The sequence below is a fragment of the Populus alba genome, chromosome 16 (genome assembly GCF_005239225.2).
Source record: "Populus alba chromosome 16, ASM523922v2, whole genome shotgun sequence".
NCBI classification, from domain to species: domain Eukaryota; kingdom Viridiplantae; phylum Streptophyta; class Magnoliopsida; order Malpighiales; family Salicaceae; genus Populus; species Populus alba.
Window position 1 is genome coordinate 1,428,990 of NC_133299.1, and position 17,516 is coordinate 1,446,505.

Below are 17,516 nucleotides of genomic sequence, written 5' to 3' on the forward strand. Positions count from 1 at the left end.
TTTTTTTTCTTGATTTAAATTTCAAGATTAGTGTTTATTTTTTAAAAAATACCCCTAACTGATAAAAGATGATGTGTTTTTTTAGTTATTCATAACCTAAATTTAATCTCTATTAACATCAATCCTAAAACATCAATATATAAGCATAGAAAATTCAGCCTATTGTAAAAGAGATTTAAATTTCTGACAGGGACGGCATCCCATTTTTTGGGTCTTCTTGACGAATTGTAAAAGCAGTCCACAATCACAGCAAAGCCATGACCTCACTCTTATTCTTGTCCTGCACGAATGTAGTTTTGAACAATATATTGCCTATCTCAAGTCCACTTAATTATAGCCACAAACAGTGCCTTTAAAAAGGATATGAAAATCAGTCTTTTACATGCAATCCCGCCTTGAAATTCTCTAGCAAATAAAGAAAAAAAAAGGAGCTCAGTAGCAGAATGAAGAAAGCTGAGCTGGTCTTCATACCAACACCAGGTATAAGCCACCTCGTATCCACAGTAGAGGTAGCAAAGCTTCTTGTAGACCGTGATGAGAGGCTTTCAGTCACCTTCCTCATCATGAAAATACGTTCTGACCCCAAGATTGATAGGTTTATAAATTCAGTGAGTACTGCCTGTAATCGTATCCGCTTCATTGACTTGCCTAAAAATGAGCCTGATCCAAACCAACCCAGGAAGTTCCTCTATTCTTTGATTGAAACCCAGATACCCCATGTCAAAGATGAAGTCTCTAAGCTTGTGAGCCAGTCCGAGTCAAGCCCTGACTCGCCTACACTTTCTGGGTTTGTTCTCGATATGTTTTGTACACCAATGATAGATGTTGCCAATGAATTTGGTGTTCCCTCATATATTTTCCTTACGTCAGGTGCAGCTTTTCTTAGCCTCCAATTTTATGTTCAGGCTCTTCACGATGAGCAGAAAGTTGACCCTGCTGAGTTCAAGGGCTCGGATGCTGAGTTGGTCATGCCGTGTTTGGCAAATCCTGTTCCAGCTAAGGTCTTGCCTTCTGTTTTGCTTAACAAAGAGTGGCTGCCAACTATGCTCCATCAAGCTAGAAGGTTTAGAGAAACTAAGGGTATTATAATAAACACATTTGAAGAGCTGGAATCTCATGCGATCAACTCTTTTTCTGAAGAAAATACCCCTCCGGTATATCCAGTGGGTCCCATTTTAAACCTTAATAGAGATGGTGATTGTGACGAGGAGTCTGATAAATACAAAGACATCAAGCAATGGCTTGATGATCAGCCCCTATCCTCAGTAGTGTATCTATGCTTCGGGAGCATGGGGGGTTTCGGTGAGGATCAGGTGAAGGAAATTGCATGGGGGCTAGAGCAGAGCGGGCATCGATTCTTGTGGTCTCTACGTCAACCACCACCGCAAGGGAAGATGGAACCTCCAAGCGATTACACTAACCCTCGGGATGTCTTACCTGAAGGATTTTTGGATCGGACGGCTATCACAGGAAAAATAATTGGATGGGCCCCACAGACAGATATTTTGGCCCATCCATCCGTAGGAGGGTTCGTATCGCACTGTGGATGGAACTCTATATTGGAAAGCATATGGTTTGGCGTTCCAATTGCCGCGTGGCCATTATATGCAGAGCAACAACTGAATGCCTTTCAAATGATTGTTGAGCTCGGATTGGGAGTGGAGATTAAAATGGATTATAGAAGAGAGTTTATCTCGGACGGTAAAGAAGATGTCATTAGTGCCGGGGAGATCGAGAGAGGAGTAAGGTGTTTAATGGAGCTTTGCGATGAGAAGAGGGAGAAGTTGAAGGAGATGAGTGGAAAGAGCAGGAAGGCTTTGGAGAACGGTGGATCCTCGTTCACATGGTTAGGTCGTTTCATTCAAGATACGATGGACCACCTAAAATGATTAAATTATACTCTCTAGTCTCTTCGTGTTATTTAATACAATGTCTTTTAGTTGGATACTAGATGCCATCCCGGTGCCGCAGGCTTGTGGTATATTTATATATTATTGTAGATTTATGAAAAAAATAAAAAAATATATATAAAAAGAGAAAAATTGTTGCAAATGTTTTCAATAAAAAAAAACTATGAATAATTTTTAACCAATTTAATATTTAAAAATTAAAATAACCAAAGAAAATTTTGAAAAAATTCACAAAAGAAAAAAAAAAGGAAATAAAAACTTTATAATGAAATACTGTAACAATTTATAGTGTTTTAGGAGAAAATTTATAATTGTAATTCTTAACTAACTCAATATTTAAAATATTAAAATTAATAAAGACAATTTTAAAACATTTCATAACAACAAAAAATTATATGGTGGAAAACTGTAGCAATCTACTCTACTTGACTCGGGCTAGGGCTTGAATTGGCCTCTACTCTACTTGACTTTTTCGAGTTTGGGCCTTTCTTTGCCGGGTATTTTTTTCTTCAATTGAACTTCTCTCTGCCCATACAAACACAAAAAAAGAAAAAAAAAACAAAAAAAAAATAAAATAATTGTAAAAAAAAAACATGTAGGAAAAGTTAAAGCTAAATTCTGAATCAGTTCAATATTATAAAAAAAAAACATTCGGGTAAGATAATTTAAAAAAAAAACATGTGGAGAAACACTGTAGCAAAACAAAAACCATGTGGGGAAACGTTATTATAGTCCATAGTGTTTTTTTTAAAAAAAAATCTACAAAGCAAAATTCTTAACCAGCTTAATACGAAGAAAAAAAAATCGACAAAGATCATTTTTAAAAAAAATCATGAAAAAAAAAAAAACAAATGTGGGGAAACATTGCAGTAATCCAAAATGTTTTTTTTTTAAAAAAACTACAAAACTAAATTTTCAACTAGTTCAATATTAAAAAACATTGACAAAGATAATTTAAAAAAAAAACACAAAAAAAAAAAGAAAAAAGAAGATAATCTTGGGGGAAAAAAAAAGAAAAAAAATGTAAAATCCAAAAAAAAGGTAAAAACGATTAAAAAAAAAAATTGGGGAAAGATTAAAAAAAAAAAAAAAAAGACAAAACACAAAAGTAACTGAAAAAACAAAAACAACACAAAACAAAATTAAAAATATTAAAAAACAAAAACATGTAAGGAAAGTGTTTTAAAGTTTTTGTTTAAGTTGTTTTATTGTTATAATTATAGCTGCGGATCTTCTTGGGAATTTATACGAAAAATCCAAGAGGCTATAAAGTGAATCTGGATGCACTATTTTTATAGAAAAACTAATATTTTATTATTTTTTATGTTGATCAACAAGATTATTAGGGTTGGATTTAGCAACGACAAGGAGAACAATGTCGTATGAATTTTGATTTAATTAAATATCTTTGTAAAACTGAGCCTAAATCAGGCTTTCAATTTCAAATTTCTTGTACCAATCCACTAAACTAACCCTTAAAAGGTTCATTACCTGGGAAGTCATTCTAAAACGATGAAATGATAGTCACTTTTCTGACAAAAATTCATTGAAAAAGTCAAAACATCTGCGACGCCGATCTCCAATGTTTTCATTTTCTAAAACCATCACCAAAGGCTCCTTTTTTTTCTTCGGATGGTTATCGTTATTCTGTTATCTTTGTTGATGCCCACACAAAATATATATGGTATTATTCACTTGTTGTAAAATCTGATGTTTATTCTGTTTTTCATCAATTTTAAACTCTTGTCGAGCGTCAATTTTCATTAAAAATAAAATATGTTCAAACTGATTGGGGCGGTGACTCTCCATTTTCTTTCAAACCATTAGTATTTATCACCGTTTGATATGTCCTCACACTCGCGAACAAAATGGAATAGTAAAAAGACATCATTGACATATTGTGGAAACCGGCCTTACTTTTTTAGGCCAATGTAAATCTCCATTCCGCTTTTGGAATTATGCTTTTGAAACTTTGATTTATCTCATCAATTGCATGCCTACTCTTGTTCTTGCAAATCGATCTCCATTTGATTGTTTGTTTCACTGTTCTACTTATTATCATTTTTTACGTACTTTTGGATGTCTCTGTTTTCTCTTTTTGCGTCCTTATAATAATCATAAACCGGATTTTCGGTCTTTTCCATGTGTGTTTTATGGCTACAGTTCCTCTTACCTTGGTTATCGATGTTTTGACATTGAATCTTATCACATGTATATCTTCTGTCATGTCTGTTTTCATGAACATGTTTTTTTGTTTGATAATTCTGAACAGATTACATAGGTTTTGGCTCAAAACCACACACTATTTCTTGTTACCATCCTCTCAAATCTAACCCACACCCCATTATTCACCGATCATGACACACCCCATCCCGCCTTTGCCTCTACCCTGCATTCACCTCCTACTAAAACACCACAGTCTCTACCTTTCCCTTGCTGATCACCATATACATCTTTATCTCACCATTCTGTTGTAGGTACAGGTTGTAGATTAGTTTTCCCTACACTCCAGCACGATGTCTCTGCTAGTACTGGGAAACCCTTTGGTTCCTCCTTTGCTTCCCCTTTATTTTGCCAGTCACCTGGCTTCTGCAGACTCTGTCTTTGTTGCCAACCTTGTTGTTGCTGGCAACCCTCTGCTTGAGGCAACTTCTTCACCTAGTTTGAATCTAGTGATTGATCTCTCTGCTTATCCACTACAGCAGGACACCTCTGTGACACCAACCTCCGCTGCGTCACCACCGTTTCTCAGCCGCCACCTTATGGTCCTTAGACCGCGACAGCCCAAAACCGCAAATATGATGGCCTCTACTGCAGCTGATACAGTTGCCACTCGAGTATTGCTATCTCCTTCTTCTGAACCAATTGCCTTCTCTGATGCAGATAAATATGTTGATTGGCATGATGTTATATGTGAAGAGATCAAGGCATTGCGTTTCAACCACACTTGGTCCCTAGTGCCCCTTCATCCTTCGATTAATGTTGTTGGCAATCGATGGATATATCGGATCAAACATCGTGTTAATGGTAGCATTGAACGTTATAAAGCCCGTCTAGTTGCTAGAGGCTTTACCCAGCAGGAAAGCATTGATTATTCTGAAACTTTAGTCCAGTTATTAAGCAGACCACCATCAGATTAGTCTTATCCATTACGGTTTCACGTAATTAGAAGATTCATAAGCTCAATATTCATAATGCATTTCTCAATGGTGTTCTTATTGAAGAAGTCTACATGAAGCAACCTCCAGATTTTATTGACCTTACTCTTCCATCTCATGTGTGCAAATTGCACAAGTCATTATATGGTTTAAAACAGGCACCAAGGGCATGGTACACCCATCTGAGTAATTTTTTACTCTCCATTGGTTTCCTTGCCTTCAAGGTTGACACCTCCTTGTTTTATCTTATCTGATGGTACTAATATCTTTTTAATCCTAGTATATATTGATGATATTCTGCTTATGGGCAACAACTCTGCCATGTTTCATCACCTAATCCAGTTACTCAGCTTAGAATTCAAGCTTCGTGACTTAGGTATTGTTCACTACTGTCTGGGTATTGAAGTTCAGTATACAGGTATAGGTTTAATGTTGCGCCAACACAAATATATTCTTGACATCCTCACTCGAGGTGGTATGACTTCTTGTAAACTCGTTGATACTCCAGGTTCCCTCCATCTCTGCTCCTTGGTGCGATAATCTTGGTGCGACTTATCTCTCAGCAAATCCTATCTTTCATGCTTGTATTAAACATATTGAGGTAGATTATCACTTTGTCTGCGAAGAAGAAAATTCAGATTCGTTTTATCCCTTCTCAGGATCAACTTGTTGATGTCTTCAACAAACCACTTTCTGTTGCATCTTTTACTGCTTCAGGTTTAAGCTTCGGGTCGATCCTCCACCATCAACTTGAAGGGGCATATTATAGAATGTATAACATGTATATCTCTGAATAAAAAATTAATATAGAATTATTTTAATGTTATAATCCCTATAATAACTATCGTATTCTACCTTATATGTATATATAAAAAAAATTGACTAAGAACAACCTAAATCATTATGTTATTCTCGACTTCTATTATCATCAATTAAAAAAAAATAGAAAATTCAGCCCATAATACGATAGGGAGGGCAAAATACTTAGCCCATAATAACTGAGCAACAGCTAATAAGGGTTCGAAAAACGTTGTCTTTTTATGACTTAAATTACTGACAGGAACGGCATCGCTTTTTTTTGGGTCTTCTTGACGAATTGTAAAAGCAGTCCACAATGACAGCAAAGCCATGACCTCACTCTCACTCTTGTCCTGCACGGCTGCACCTGTATATTTTTGAGCAGTAAATTGCCAATCTCAAGTCCACTTAATTAGAGCCACAAGTAGTGCCCTTAAAAAGGATATGAAAATCAGTCTTTTACATGCAATCCCACCTTGAAATTCTCTAGCAAATAAAGAAAAAATTAAAGAGCTCAGTCGCAGAATGAAGAAAGCTGAGCTGGTCTTCATACCAACACCAGGTATCAGCCACCTCCTATCCACAGTAGAGGTAGCAAAGCTTCTTCTAGACCGTGATGAGAGGCTTTCAATCACCTTCCTCATCATGAAAATACGTTCTGACCCCAAGATTGACAGGTTTATAAATTCAGTGAGTACAGCCTGTAATCGTATCCGCTTCATTAACTTGCCTAAAGATGAGCCTGTTCCAAACCAACCCAGGAAGTTTCTCTTTTCTTTGATTGAAACCCAGATACCCCATGTCAAAGATGAAGTCTCTAAGCTTGTGAGCCAGTCCGAGTCAAGCCCTGACTCGCCTACACTTTCTGGGTTTGTTCTCGATATGTTTTGTACACCAATGATGGACGTGGCCAATGAATTTGGTGTTCCCTCATATATTTTCCTTACGTCAGGTGCAGCTTCTCTTGGCGTCCAATTTTATGTTCAGGCTCTTCACGATGAGCAGAAAGTTGACCCTACTGAGTTCAAGGGCTCTGATGCTGAGTTGGTCATGCCGTGTTTGGCAAATCCTGTTCCAGCTAAGGTCTTGCCCTCTGTTTTGCTTAACAAAGAGCGGCTGCCGCATATGCTCCGTCAAGCTAGAAGGTTTAGAGAAACTAAGGGTATTATAATAAACACATTTGAAGAGCTGGAATCTCATGCGATCAACTCCTTTTCTAAAGGTAATATCCCTCCGGTATATCCAGTGGGTCCCATTTTAAACCTTAATAGAGATGGTGATTGTGACGAGGAGTCTGATGAATACAAAGACATCAAGCAATGGGTTGATGATCAGCCCCTATCCTCAGTAGTGTATCTATGCTTCGGGAGCATGGGGAGTTTCGGAGTGGATCAGGTGAAGGAAATTGCTTGTGGGCTAGAGCAGAGCGGGCATCGATTCTTGTGGTCTCTACGTCAACCACCACCGGAAGGGAAGATGGAACCTCCAAGCGATTACACTAACCCTCGGGATGTCTTACCTGAAGGATTTTTGGATCGGACGGCTATCACAGGAAAAATAATTGGATGGGCCCCGCAGACAGATATTTTGGCCCATCCATCCGTAGGAGGGTTCGTATCGCACTGTGGATGGAACTCTATATTGGAAAGCATATGGTTTGGCGTTCCAATTGCCGCGTGGCCATTATATGCAGAGCAACAACTGAATGCCTTTCAAATGATTGTTGAGCTCGGATTGGGAGTGGAGATTAAAATGGATTATAGAAGAGAGTTTATCTCGGACGGTAAAGAAGATGTCATTAGTGCCGGGGAGATCGAGAGAGGAGTAAGGTGTTTAATGGAGCTTTGCGATGAGAAGAGGGAGAAGTTGAAGGAGATGAGTAGAAAGAGCAGGAAGGCTTTGGAGAACGGTGGATCCTCGTTCACTTGGTTAGGTCGTTTCATTCAAGATATGGCGGACCACCTACCATGATTAAATTGTACTCTCTTCGAATCATTTAATACAATGTCTTTTAGTTGGATACTAGATCCCATGCCAGTGCCGCGGGCTTGTGATGTGTGTCTATATATAAAAAGAAAAATTGTTGCAAATGTTTTCAAGAAAGAAAAATAAAGTTAAATTTTTAACTAATTTAATATTTAAAAAATAAAATAAATAAAAAAAATTATAGAAAAAATTATAAAAAAGATGAAAGGAAAAAACACTTTGCAGGAAAATACTATGATAATCTATAATGGTTTATGAGAAATCTACTATTATAATTCTTAACTAACTTAATATTTATTTATGTTGTTTTATTGTTATAATTATAGCTGTTGGATCTTCTTGGGAATTTATATGAAAAATCCAAGAGGCTATCAAGTGAATGTAGATACACTATTTTTATAGAAACACTAATATTTTATTATTTTTTTATGTTGATCAACACGATTATTAGGGTTGGATTTCGTGACGACAAGGATAACGATGTCGTATGAATTTTGATATAATGAAAAAAAACACAAAAAAGAAAAATCTTACCTTAATGTAGTTGCGAATGAAGCTGAAAAGAGAAAAAAAAAATTCATAAAGTATGTTAATTAAGAAAAACCGATAAAAGAGAAGAGAAGAAGACATCCTGAGCGTGGAGGAGAAGAGAAGAGAAAGAAAAAAAAAAGATGTTGATGTTTTTTACATAAAGGAAAGAAGAAGAAGAGGCTCGTTTGTTGTGAAATAAGGGATTCTAATTTTTTTTATTAAGATATTTTATCGACAGTTTAACCAATGAATAATTAAATATTAATATTTTTAATTATTTTATCAGTGATTCAGTCTATAATATTTAATTTAATAAAAAAATTTAAAAAATCACCAAATATCACCGACGACTTTTCAATTTGTTAATGATTTTGTCTGTAAAAAATAATAATCAATAGTGCAATTGAGAAGTGAATAGTTTTAAAGTTCTCTGTAAAATACCAATGGAATTTTATGTCGATAATTCCATTGGTAAATAACATGATGAACAATGTTATGAAGAGGTGAATAGTTTACTAACGAGTTTACAAACAGACTTCGCCGACAATATTAATACATTCGATAATTCTGTTGGTATAAATAACACATTATCTTACTTTTTGGTTTTATTTTTTTTTTTTTCACTGTAATTCTCTTAGTATAAATCGAAGGAATATTTTCATTGATCAAATTCACTATAATTTATTGATGAAAATATTCTATCAATATTTATATTTATATTTATATTTATTAATTTTATAGTAATATATTACAAGGAAGTGATCATTTTCGGTTCGTTCGGTTTTCATTAAAAAAAAAGTAACCAAACCAAATTAAAAAAACACAACCAAAACCGTTTCAAACCGACCGATTTCGGTTCAATTCAGTTTTTTTAGGACAAAAACCGGTTTGGCTTGGTTTTTTTCAGGTTTCGGCTCGGTTTTTTCCCTTTTTTTTATATAATTTGGGTTTGGTTTGATTCGGTTTGGTTTTTTTGGTTTCAGGTTTATAAAACCGAAACCGAACCAAACCGGTCGGTTTTTTTTAAAATTTTAATTAATTTTTTTTATGGTTCGGTTTTTCTTATTTTTATTTTTGGTTTTCTCGATTTAATTGGTTTATCGATTTTTTTGCTTATCCCTACAATTAACACAGAGATAGCAGAATTTAGGATAGATATTATATTAATTTGGAATTATTGTAAATTAAAAAAAAAAAGGCTAAAGAAGTGTCCCTTACAACTTTTTAATAGTGAAAGGTTTGTTTTTATGTTTTAAAAATATTTTTGAAAAAATTTAACTTTTTGAATTTTTTTTGTTTATAATTAATATTTTTTGGGTATTTTTATATTATTTAAATGTAATGATATTAAAAATATTTTTTTAAAAACATATAAAAAAATATAATTTTAATATATTTATAAATAAAAAATATTTTAAAAAATAACCAAACACACTCACTCAACTTAACTTGTAATGAAACCTCGTAACATGAAAATAAAATAATAAAAAAATGGAAAATTCAACCCATAATGTACAGTGAAGAAACTTTGTTGTTTTTCTACTTTAAATTCCATAACCAGACAACGTCCTAAAAAGCATGTTTAGTTCGTATTAGTTTTTAAATTTTAAATATATATTTTAAAAAATTTAATTATTTTTATTTTAAATTAATATTTTTAAATATTTTAATGTGCTAATATTAAAAATTATTTTTTAAAAATAAAAAAATATATTATTTTAATATTTTTTTAAATAAAAAATAACCACAACAATATCATCAAACATAGTATTAATCTTTTCTTATACTTGGATGATATTTTTGACAAAGAATAGTCAAGTCCACTTCATTATAGCCCCTTGGAGCGCGCACATAAAAAGGATAGGAAGACCAGTCTTTTGCATTACTCCTAGAACACTCTAGCTACTCGTTGTAAGCCAAGGAAAAAAACAAAAAAAACAGAGAGACCTCAGTTGCAGAAATGAAGAAAGCTGAGCTAGTCTTCATACCAGCACCTGGTAGAAGCCACCTTATGTCCACTGTAGAGGTAGCAAAGCTGCTTGTAGACCGTGATGAGAGGCTTTCAATCACCTTCCTCATCATGAGCCTAAGTTATGACTCAAAGACTGCTTGCTATATTGATTCCTTGAGTGCAGCCTGCAATCGTATCCGGTTCATTAAGTTGCCTGAAGATGAGCCTGAACCCAACAAGTTTCTCTTTGCTTTGATTGGAACCCAGAAACGCCATGTCAAAGAAGAAGTCTCCAAGCTTGTGATTCGGTCCCATTTAAGCCCCGACTCGCCTCCACTTGCTGGGTTTGTTCTTGATTTGTTTTGTACATCAATGATAGACGTGGCCAATGAATTTGGTGTTCCCTCTTATATTTTCTTGACGACAGGTGCAGCTTATCTTGGCCTGCAGTTTTATATTCAGGCTCTTCACGATGAGCAGAGAGTTGACGCTACTCAGTTCAAGGACTCGGATGCTGAGTTGGTCGTGCCTTGTTTGGCGTACCCGCTTCCTGCTAAGGTCCTGCCTTCTGCTGTGCTCAACAAAGAGTGGCTGCCTGCTTACCTTGATCAAGCAAGAAGGTTTAGGGAAACTAAGGGTATCATTGTAAACACATTCGAAGAGTTGGAATCTCATGCGATCAACTCCTTTTCTAATGGTAATACCCCTCCCGTGTACCCAGTGGGTCCCATTTTGAACCTTAATAGAGATGGCGATCTTGATGTGGAGTCTGGTAAACGCAAAGACATCAAGCAATGGCTTGATGATCAGCCCCTATCCTCAGTAGTGTATCTATGCTTCGGGAGCATGGGGAGCTTCGGAGCGGATCAGGTGAAGGAAATTGCATGGGGGCTAGAGCAGAGCGGGCATCGATTCTTGTGGTCTCTACGGAAACCACAACCGAAGGGTAAGATGGAAATCCCGAGCGATTACACTAATCCTCAAGATGTCTTGCCCGAAGGGTTTTTGGATCGGACGGCTAAGATTGGAAAAATAATTGGATGGGCCCCACAGATCGATATTTTATCCCATCCATCTGTAGGAGGGTTCGTATCACACTGCGGATGGAACTCTATATTGGAAAGCATATGGTTCGGCGTTCCGATTGCCGCGTGGCCATTACAGGCAGAGCAACAACTTAATGCTTTTCAAATTATTGTGGAGTTAGGGTTCGGAGTGGAGATTAAAATGGATTATAGAAGAGAGTTTTTCTATGATGATGATGAAAACATTATTAGTGCTGGGGAAATAGAGAGAGGAATAAGGTGTTTGATGGAGCTTGGCAAGGAGAAGGTGGAGAGGTTGAAGGAAACGAGTGAAAAGTGTAGGAAAGCTTCGATGGAAGGTGGATCTTCATACACTTGGCTAGGGCACTTGATTCATGAGATAGTGGACACAATTCCATGAACAAAATGTACTTTCACTTTGCATCATCTGGGAATCGACAGTTCCTTTACCATGTTTGTTTGTGTATTGTAATTTCTCTCTGTTGAACTATATATTTTCCTTCTTTAATTAATGTCTTTGTCCGGGTCGGAATATAAAATAATAACAACAATTAAAAAAACAATAACAGACCTTGACTATTGTACCTAAGATTTTTGAAAAACGGAAAAAGCTGAAAAAGTGTTGCCCTGGGCAAACTTAGAATCTAAATATATAGACTTTTTAGTCACTGTGGGGACATGGGGTAGTTTTTGTTACCGACTTGTTTTAGAATTGACCAAAACTAGTAGATTATATTAATTTTAAATCTGAGATAAGTGAGTTATGTCGGTATAATTTTTTATATGAAATTTATATTTGTTTTTTTTAATTTTTTTTTATAATTTTTTTACTAGTCAGTTGGTTTATTTTTGGACTAACCAAATCAACCAGATCACATTAGAAAAACTCTTATTAGGTAGTGAGTTTTTTTTTTTTTTTGTCAATTTTATTTTTTATTTTTTTTAATTTCATCATTGTACTTTTTTTGTTAGTTAACCAGGATGTTTTTAGACCTGTCAAATCGATTGGATCAATTCTTACATGGTTTAATTTTAAATTTAAGTTAAATAAAGAGTTAGATCAAAAGATTTCAAGGTTGCTTCATTGAGCCAAATTTAATAATAATATCATATTGTTCTTTTTACCATGTATATTTTTTTATTAAGTTAAAAAAAATATTGCTCTAATACATAAAGAATGAGACTTGAAACTAGTATAAAGTGATATGAAAAATAAGATGAAAGAGACAAGAAAAAAACAAGTAAAAAAGCTTTGATGGATGAAGGATGATCTTATTTATCATTCAATCGGAATAAATAATATTTCATCATTAAGTTTGCAATTCAATCAACGTTTATGCTTTTCACTTTCAAGAGATTTCAATTCAAAGTTTTTTTAAAGTAATATTGAAATGTATTCATTGTATAAATAAAAAAATTAACAATATATATAAATTTTATATCGAAGTTCATTTCTTTTTTAATAATATTGAAATGTATCCAATCTATGAAGAAAGGGAAAACAACAAGAAACTATAAATATTTACAAATTTTGAAAATGCTACAATAAAGCTACATCAAGAATCCACCTGCTTAGCTTAAGATTTTATTCATCAAATGCATCTCAACCACATTTATGTTTGAATCAAAACTCATAATATTTTTAAAATTTTGATTGCCTTTATAGAATGACAAGTTTCTAAATTCAGTTTTAATTAATAAAAAAAATTAACATTAATACCATGTTAAAAAAAGAAATAAAATGCTATAGAAATTATATAAATGTTGGTTTAAGATTTTTTAATGGGTATAGATCTATCATTATTTATATTTCCAAACAATACAAATAACTATGCTTGTTGATTGGTTTCCAAACATGGACTAGAATTTGCTAGTCCAAGTCAACAGCTACCCTCGTGTACACACCAAGATCAAGTTAAGCCCATTTTGATTAGGACAGCCTCAAACAACAGCATTTTCACGTATAGCAGTGTCTGCCTGTTAAGTTCCAAGTTTATGATCTCCATGAAAGTTTCAGCTGAAACAAAGCTCCCTTGATAAAAGAGTCATAGAATTACAAAAACATGCAAGTTTAGACGCAAATTCAAGCGAAAAAGTTTACTGGCCACAACCATTATACAGAACTTTACAGAAGCACCCAAAACAAGTAATCATCCAGGCAGATTTCTGATCGAACCTATTACCTGTAAAACATGGAAAAGGCAATCTAATTCTTAATTTTTGCATCTTTGTTGTATGTCTCAGCATAGTATTCTTCATCGTCAAAATATTCTTCTTCATCGTCATAGTCATCATCATCATCATCATCATAATATTCTTCCTCTTCATCTTCACTGTTCTCCTTGCCATTTTCCAGCAGCCTGCTTGATTGCTGCCCTCTCAATCGCTCTTGAATTCGATCCCTAATGGCAGTGCCCTGAATGATATACAAATTGATGGTAAAACGACTGTTGAAATGTGATTTTCATATATGTATGTATGTATAACTGGAAAATCCCCATATCCACACACTGGTGAGTGATCATTGTGTGACCTTTTTTTTAAACTTAATAAACAATGGAACTTACCATTTTATGACAACCTTCTTCAAACATCTCGAGAAATCCAGCAACCCAGCGATCAGCATTTTCCACCCATTCATTACGATGCATTGTGACAATTTGAATCTATACATATAAAAGTAACAAAAATGTAATAACCATAGGAATTCTACAGGCAACAAAAACAAAGCAAACATGTGAGTTATGAAACATTGACTGGTCCACATCCAGTCATCAGAACGGCATGAAAAGAAACTCACAAAAGAAACATCGCACTAGCAAATGTATGACAACACTAAATCTCCATGATTTTGGTGCTAGCCTATTAGTTGGGTGAAGAAAAGACATACATCTGAAATTTTTGAAGTTGACATTGTTACTCAGTTCCGAAGACATCGAACAACACAAACTACAGTAGATAGTGACAGTAATATTACTATAATCGGCTATTTGGCGGGTATATTTCAAGGTTACAACTACAGAATCAAGTTAAGATAAATTATATGCTTCACATAATCAACATAAAATATAAATGTTTGACCGAGAAAAAAGTAAATATAACTAGAAGTAATGATGTGTTTCCAGAAGAAGTGAAGAGCTTTATTGCATCCTAATGTTAACCATAAAAGTCAGAAGATACTCTACTTGTAAGTAAACCAAGGGAAAAAAGATGTTCGTGAAACACTCTGATGTTTAGGCATAAGATAAAAGATACCTTTTCTCCAACTTTTTCTTGTTGTTCCTTCACTTTCTCTTGTAGTTTTTTCAATCTCATGTTCACCCTCAGTCGCTTTTCCTATTTAGCATTAAACGCAACCAGAAGAAGATAAGTTCCCTTGTTGGGAAGGAATGCATAATGAAGCTTACACAAAAACAAACTTCCATGCAGCATCATCAAATCAAAACCAAATGCAATGTAAGAACATGCCTTTACATAGCTAACACCAAGCTCTTTTCTTGAATATCCTCGATCCAAGTTACGCAACACATACTGGTTGTAGTCTTTAACAATCCTCATTATAATGTCCGATGTAGAAATGCCATCAGTTCTTTTTGTTTCCTTGAATCTCCCAACTTTTTTTACCTGATATAAAAGCTTGCTTAATATAACAATACACTAGCAAAAGGATAAATGAAAACATAAGCGATGACTGTTGCTCAAACTCACAAATTCATAGACATCCTTTCCAGCTCCACTGGCATCGGCATACCTATAAATGAAGTGCAAGGCCAAATTGAAGAGATTACTAATATTTTTTATAACTTCAATCAATCAAATGAACATCGCTTGAAAGATTACAAGAGATGAAATATTATAGAATCAAAATAGATTGAAATAAATCTTTAGCACCTTACCTTTGTATAACTATAAACTATTAATAATCAGTAATTGGATGAACAAATTAGTTACTAAACTTATGGTATGAGAAGTACAGTTCCATCGCTGTACTAAAACTACTTAATATCAACATGTAATTGGACAATAAGATGTGCATTTTAGATAGGATTTCTTACGGTAGAGAATCATGAGCAACATAGTCAATATTGTGCTTGTCAAGAAATTCTTGATCGATAACCCAAGGCGCATCAGGAATGACTTCGTCCACCCACCTGAAAAATAAAACAAGGCCTTTTGCTATCAAAGACACTTAAATTGCCAATTCCAAGTAATCATGTCTCTCGATGAAACAAATACCTTTTAAAAGGTATGTTTTACGAAAGAAAATTTATTGCTGGAAAATAAAAGTTGTTCAAAAGTTCGATAATCAACAAAAAAATCATACTTGCAATGGCGAAGAGATTCATAACGTTCATCCTCTGTCATAACAGTTTTGCCCTTGTACTTGTGTGTGGTATCATCATTGCAACATCCTACGAGCAAGTACGTGTTTGGAAACCTAAATTCACAAAGTGATCATATAAACAACTAAGAAAGAATGATTTTTAGAGCAAAAGTATCAACTAAAAGTGAGCTAATTACAAGAAAAACAGAGCAAAAAAGCTTAAATTCATATATATACGAATACACAGAAATTCAAAAAACAAACCATGTACTGTAAATTTCAACAATCTCACAACACAAGTTTACATCTAAAAGCAAAAAAAATGAAAAACGTTAAAACAATCTAAATCAATAATACAAATGCTTCAAGTATGAAATCCATTTAAAAAAAGCAATAAAATTGTAAAAAACAAAATCTAATAAAAATAAAAAAAAAAGCTTCAGACTTTCACATGATTTACAGCACAACAACACAAAACCAATAAAAGCAAAACAAACCCAGAAAAGCAAATCCCATAAAATTTCCAAAAACTCGAAAAATTCAGTATCCAATCAAACTCCCAAAAAATCACACAAAAAACAAAAACAAGAAAAACCCAGAAAGCAAACAGATCAAACACAAAAGAAACCAAAAAAGCCAAAGACTTTAGCACAAGAACACATACAAAAACCGAAAACATACGATTTTTTGGCTTGTTCAAGGGAGCGAGCGTGGCCAAAATGGAAGAGATCATAGATCCCATCAGCATAAACACGAACAGGACGATCAGACGGTGGTGGCAGTGCTGAAGGATCAGAATTCGAATGGCAAGAGACTTTGCAGCCATTTCCATTCATCATCTTCTTCTCTTGCTGTTCTGTCTCTGCCATTCGAATTGTTAACACTGTCTCTGTTTTTATTTATTTATGGAGCTTCAATAATCCTTTTTTTGCGTGTTTAGATGAAAATACGGTTCTTATCCTTCCTTTCTTTTTAATTTTAATAGGCCAAAAGGAAAATAAAAAATGATAGTACTCCTTAATTTTAATTTACTTAATTTACATATTAGTAATAATTAAATATTAAGATATAATTATTAAACATAATCTGATTTAGATCATTAATTTGGATTAATTAAAAATATTAAAATATATTGTTTTCATTTTTAAAAAAATTAATGAGTTTTTTTATATTGAATGAATTAAGAGTTACCGAGTTAATCAAATAAATTTCATATTGATTTTTTTCAGATGCAGTCTAGAAAACATATTAATCAAATCTTAAGTTAATTAGGCGAGCTGAATAAGATTTAATAACATTGTTTTCATATAAAAATTATTAATCTGTATTAATTAGATTTTTAATTGATGAACATGAAAAGTGGAAAGCTATGTCGATTGATAAAGACAACTGTTTTTGTGGAGTCACGTGATGCTAGCAGATTTTAAAATTAGTTGTCATTAATTTTATATGATATCAGTCGGTTGGGAATTTCAATATTCATAGTGATAAAGAAATTATATATTATTACATGGAGTAATTCTAAATAGTTATTAATTTAATGTGTTTGATATAGTTGTATTTTTTGTTTGAAAATATATTAAAATAATTATTTTTATATAATTTTTTATTTTTTATATTAATATATTAAACTATTAAAAAATATATACAGTTACAAACATAAACGACATCATAATTTTAAAAAAATTTGTAATAAAAATAATTTTTTGTGAATAAATTATTCATAAAGTAGCTGATTTTCTCAAAATCGATCAAGAATGAACTTCTTCTCAACATTTAAAAGCAAATTTATTAATTAGATTCAACTCTAAT

At 33.6% G+C, this 17,516-nt stretch overlaps 4 protein-coding genes across 4 annotated transcripts; 3 read left to right on the forward strand and 1 right to left on the reverse strand.

Annotated features, from left to right (window-relative positions):
• Positions 1–351: 351 nt before the first annotated feature.
• On the forward strand, positions 352–1,950 carry LOC118037267 (anthocyanidin 3-O-glucosyltransferase 2-like). The gene has a single exon (XM_035043178.2). It carries the CDS (start codon positions 444–446, stop codon positions 1,887–1,889), a length of 1,446 nt encoding a protein of 481 aa, XP_034899069.1. The 5' UTR covers positions 352–443; the 3' UTR covers positions 1,890–1,950.
• A 4,330-nt stretch (positions 1,951–6,280) lies between these two features.
• LOC118037266 (anthocyanidin 3-O-glucosyltransferase 2-like) lies at positions 6,281–7,886 on the forward strand. The gene has a single exon (XM_035043177.2). It carries the CDS (start codon positions 6,392–6,394, stop codon positions 7,835–7,837), a length of 1,446 nt encoding a protein of 481 aa, XP_034899068.1. The 5' UTR covers positions 6,281–6,391; the 3' UTR covers positions 7,838–7,886.
• A 2,352-nt stretch (positions 7,887–10,238) lies between these two features.
• LOC118037269 (anthocyanidin 3-O-glucosyltransferase 2-like) lies at positions 10,239–11,888 on the forward strand. The gene has a single exon (XM_035043180.2). It carries the CDS (start codon positions 10,344–10,346, stop codon positions 11,778–11,780), a length of 1,437 nt encoding a protein of 478 aa, XP_034899071.1. The 5' UTR covers positions 10,239–10,343; the 3' UTR covers positions 11,781–11,888.
• A 1,503-nt stretch (positions 11,889–13,391) lies between these two features.
• Positions 13,392–16,648, reverse strand: LOC118037271 (choline-phosphate cytidylyltransferase 2). Its single transcript, XM_035043181.2, has 8 exons — positions 16,386–16,648; positions 15,705–15,818; positions 15,436–15,531; positions 15,089–15,131; positions 14,849–15,004; positions 14,636–14,716; positions 13,948–14,046; positions 13,392–13,796 (listed from the first exon to the last, which is right to left on the reverse strand). The coding sequence occupies exons 1-8, from the start codon at positions 16,571–16,573 to the stop codon at positions 13,587–13,589; spliced, it is 987 nt and encodes a 328-aa protein (XP_034899072.1). The 5' UTR covers positions 16,574–16,648; the 3' UTR covers positions 13,392–13,586.
• Between the last annotated feature and the right edge of the window lie 868 nt (positions 16,649–17,516).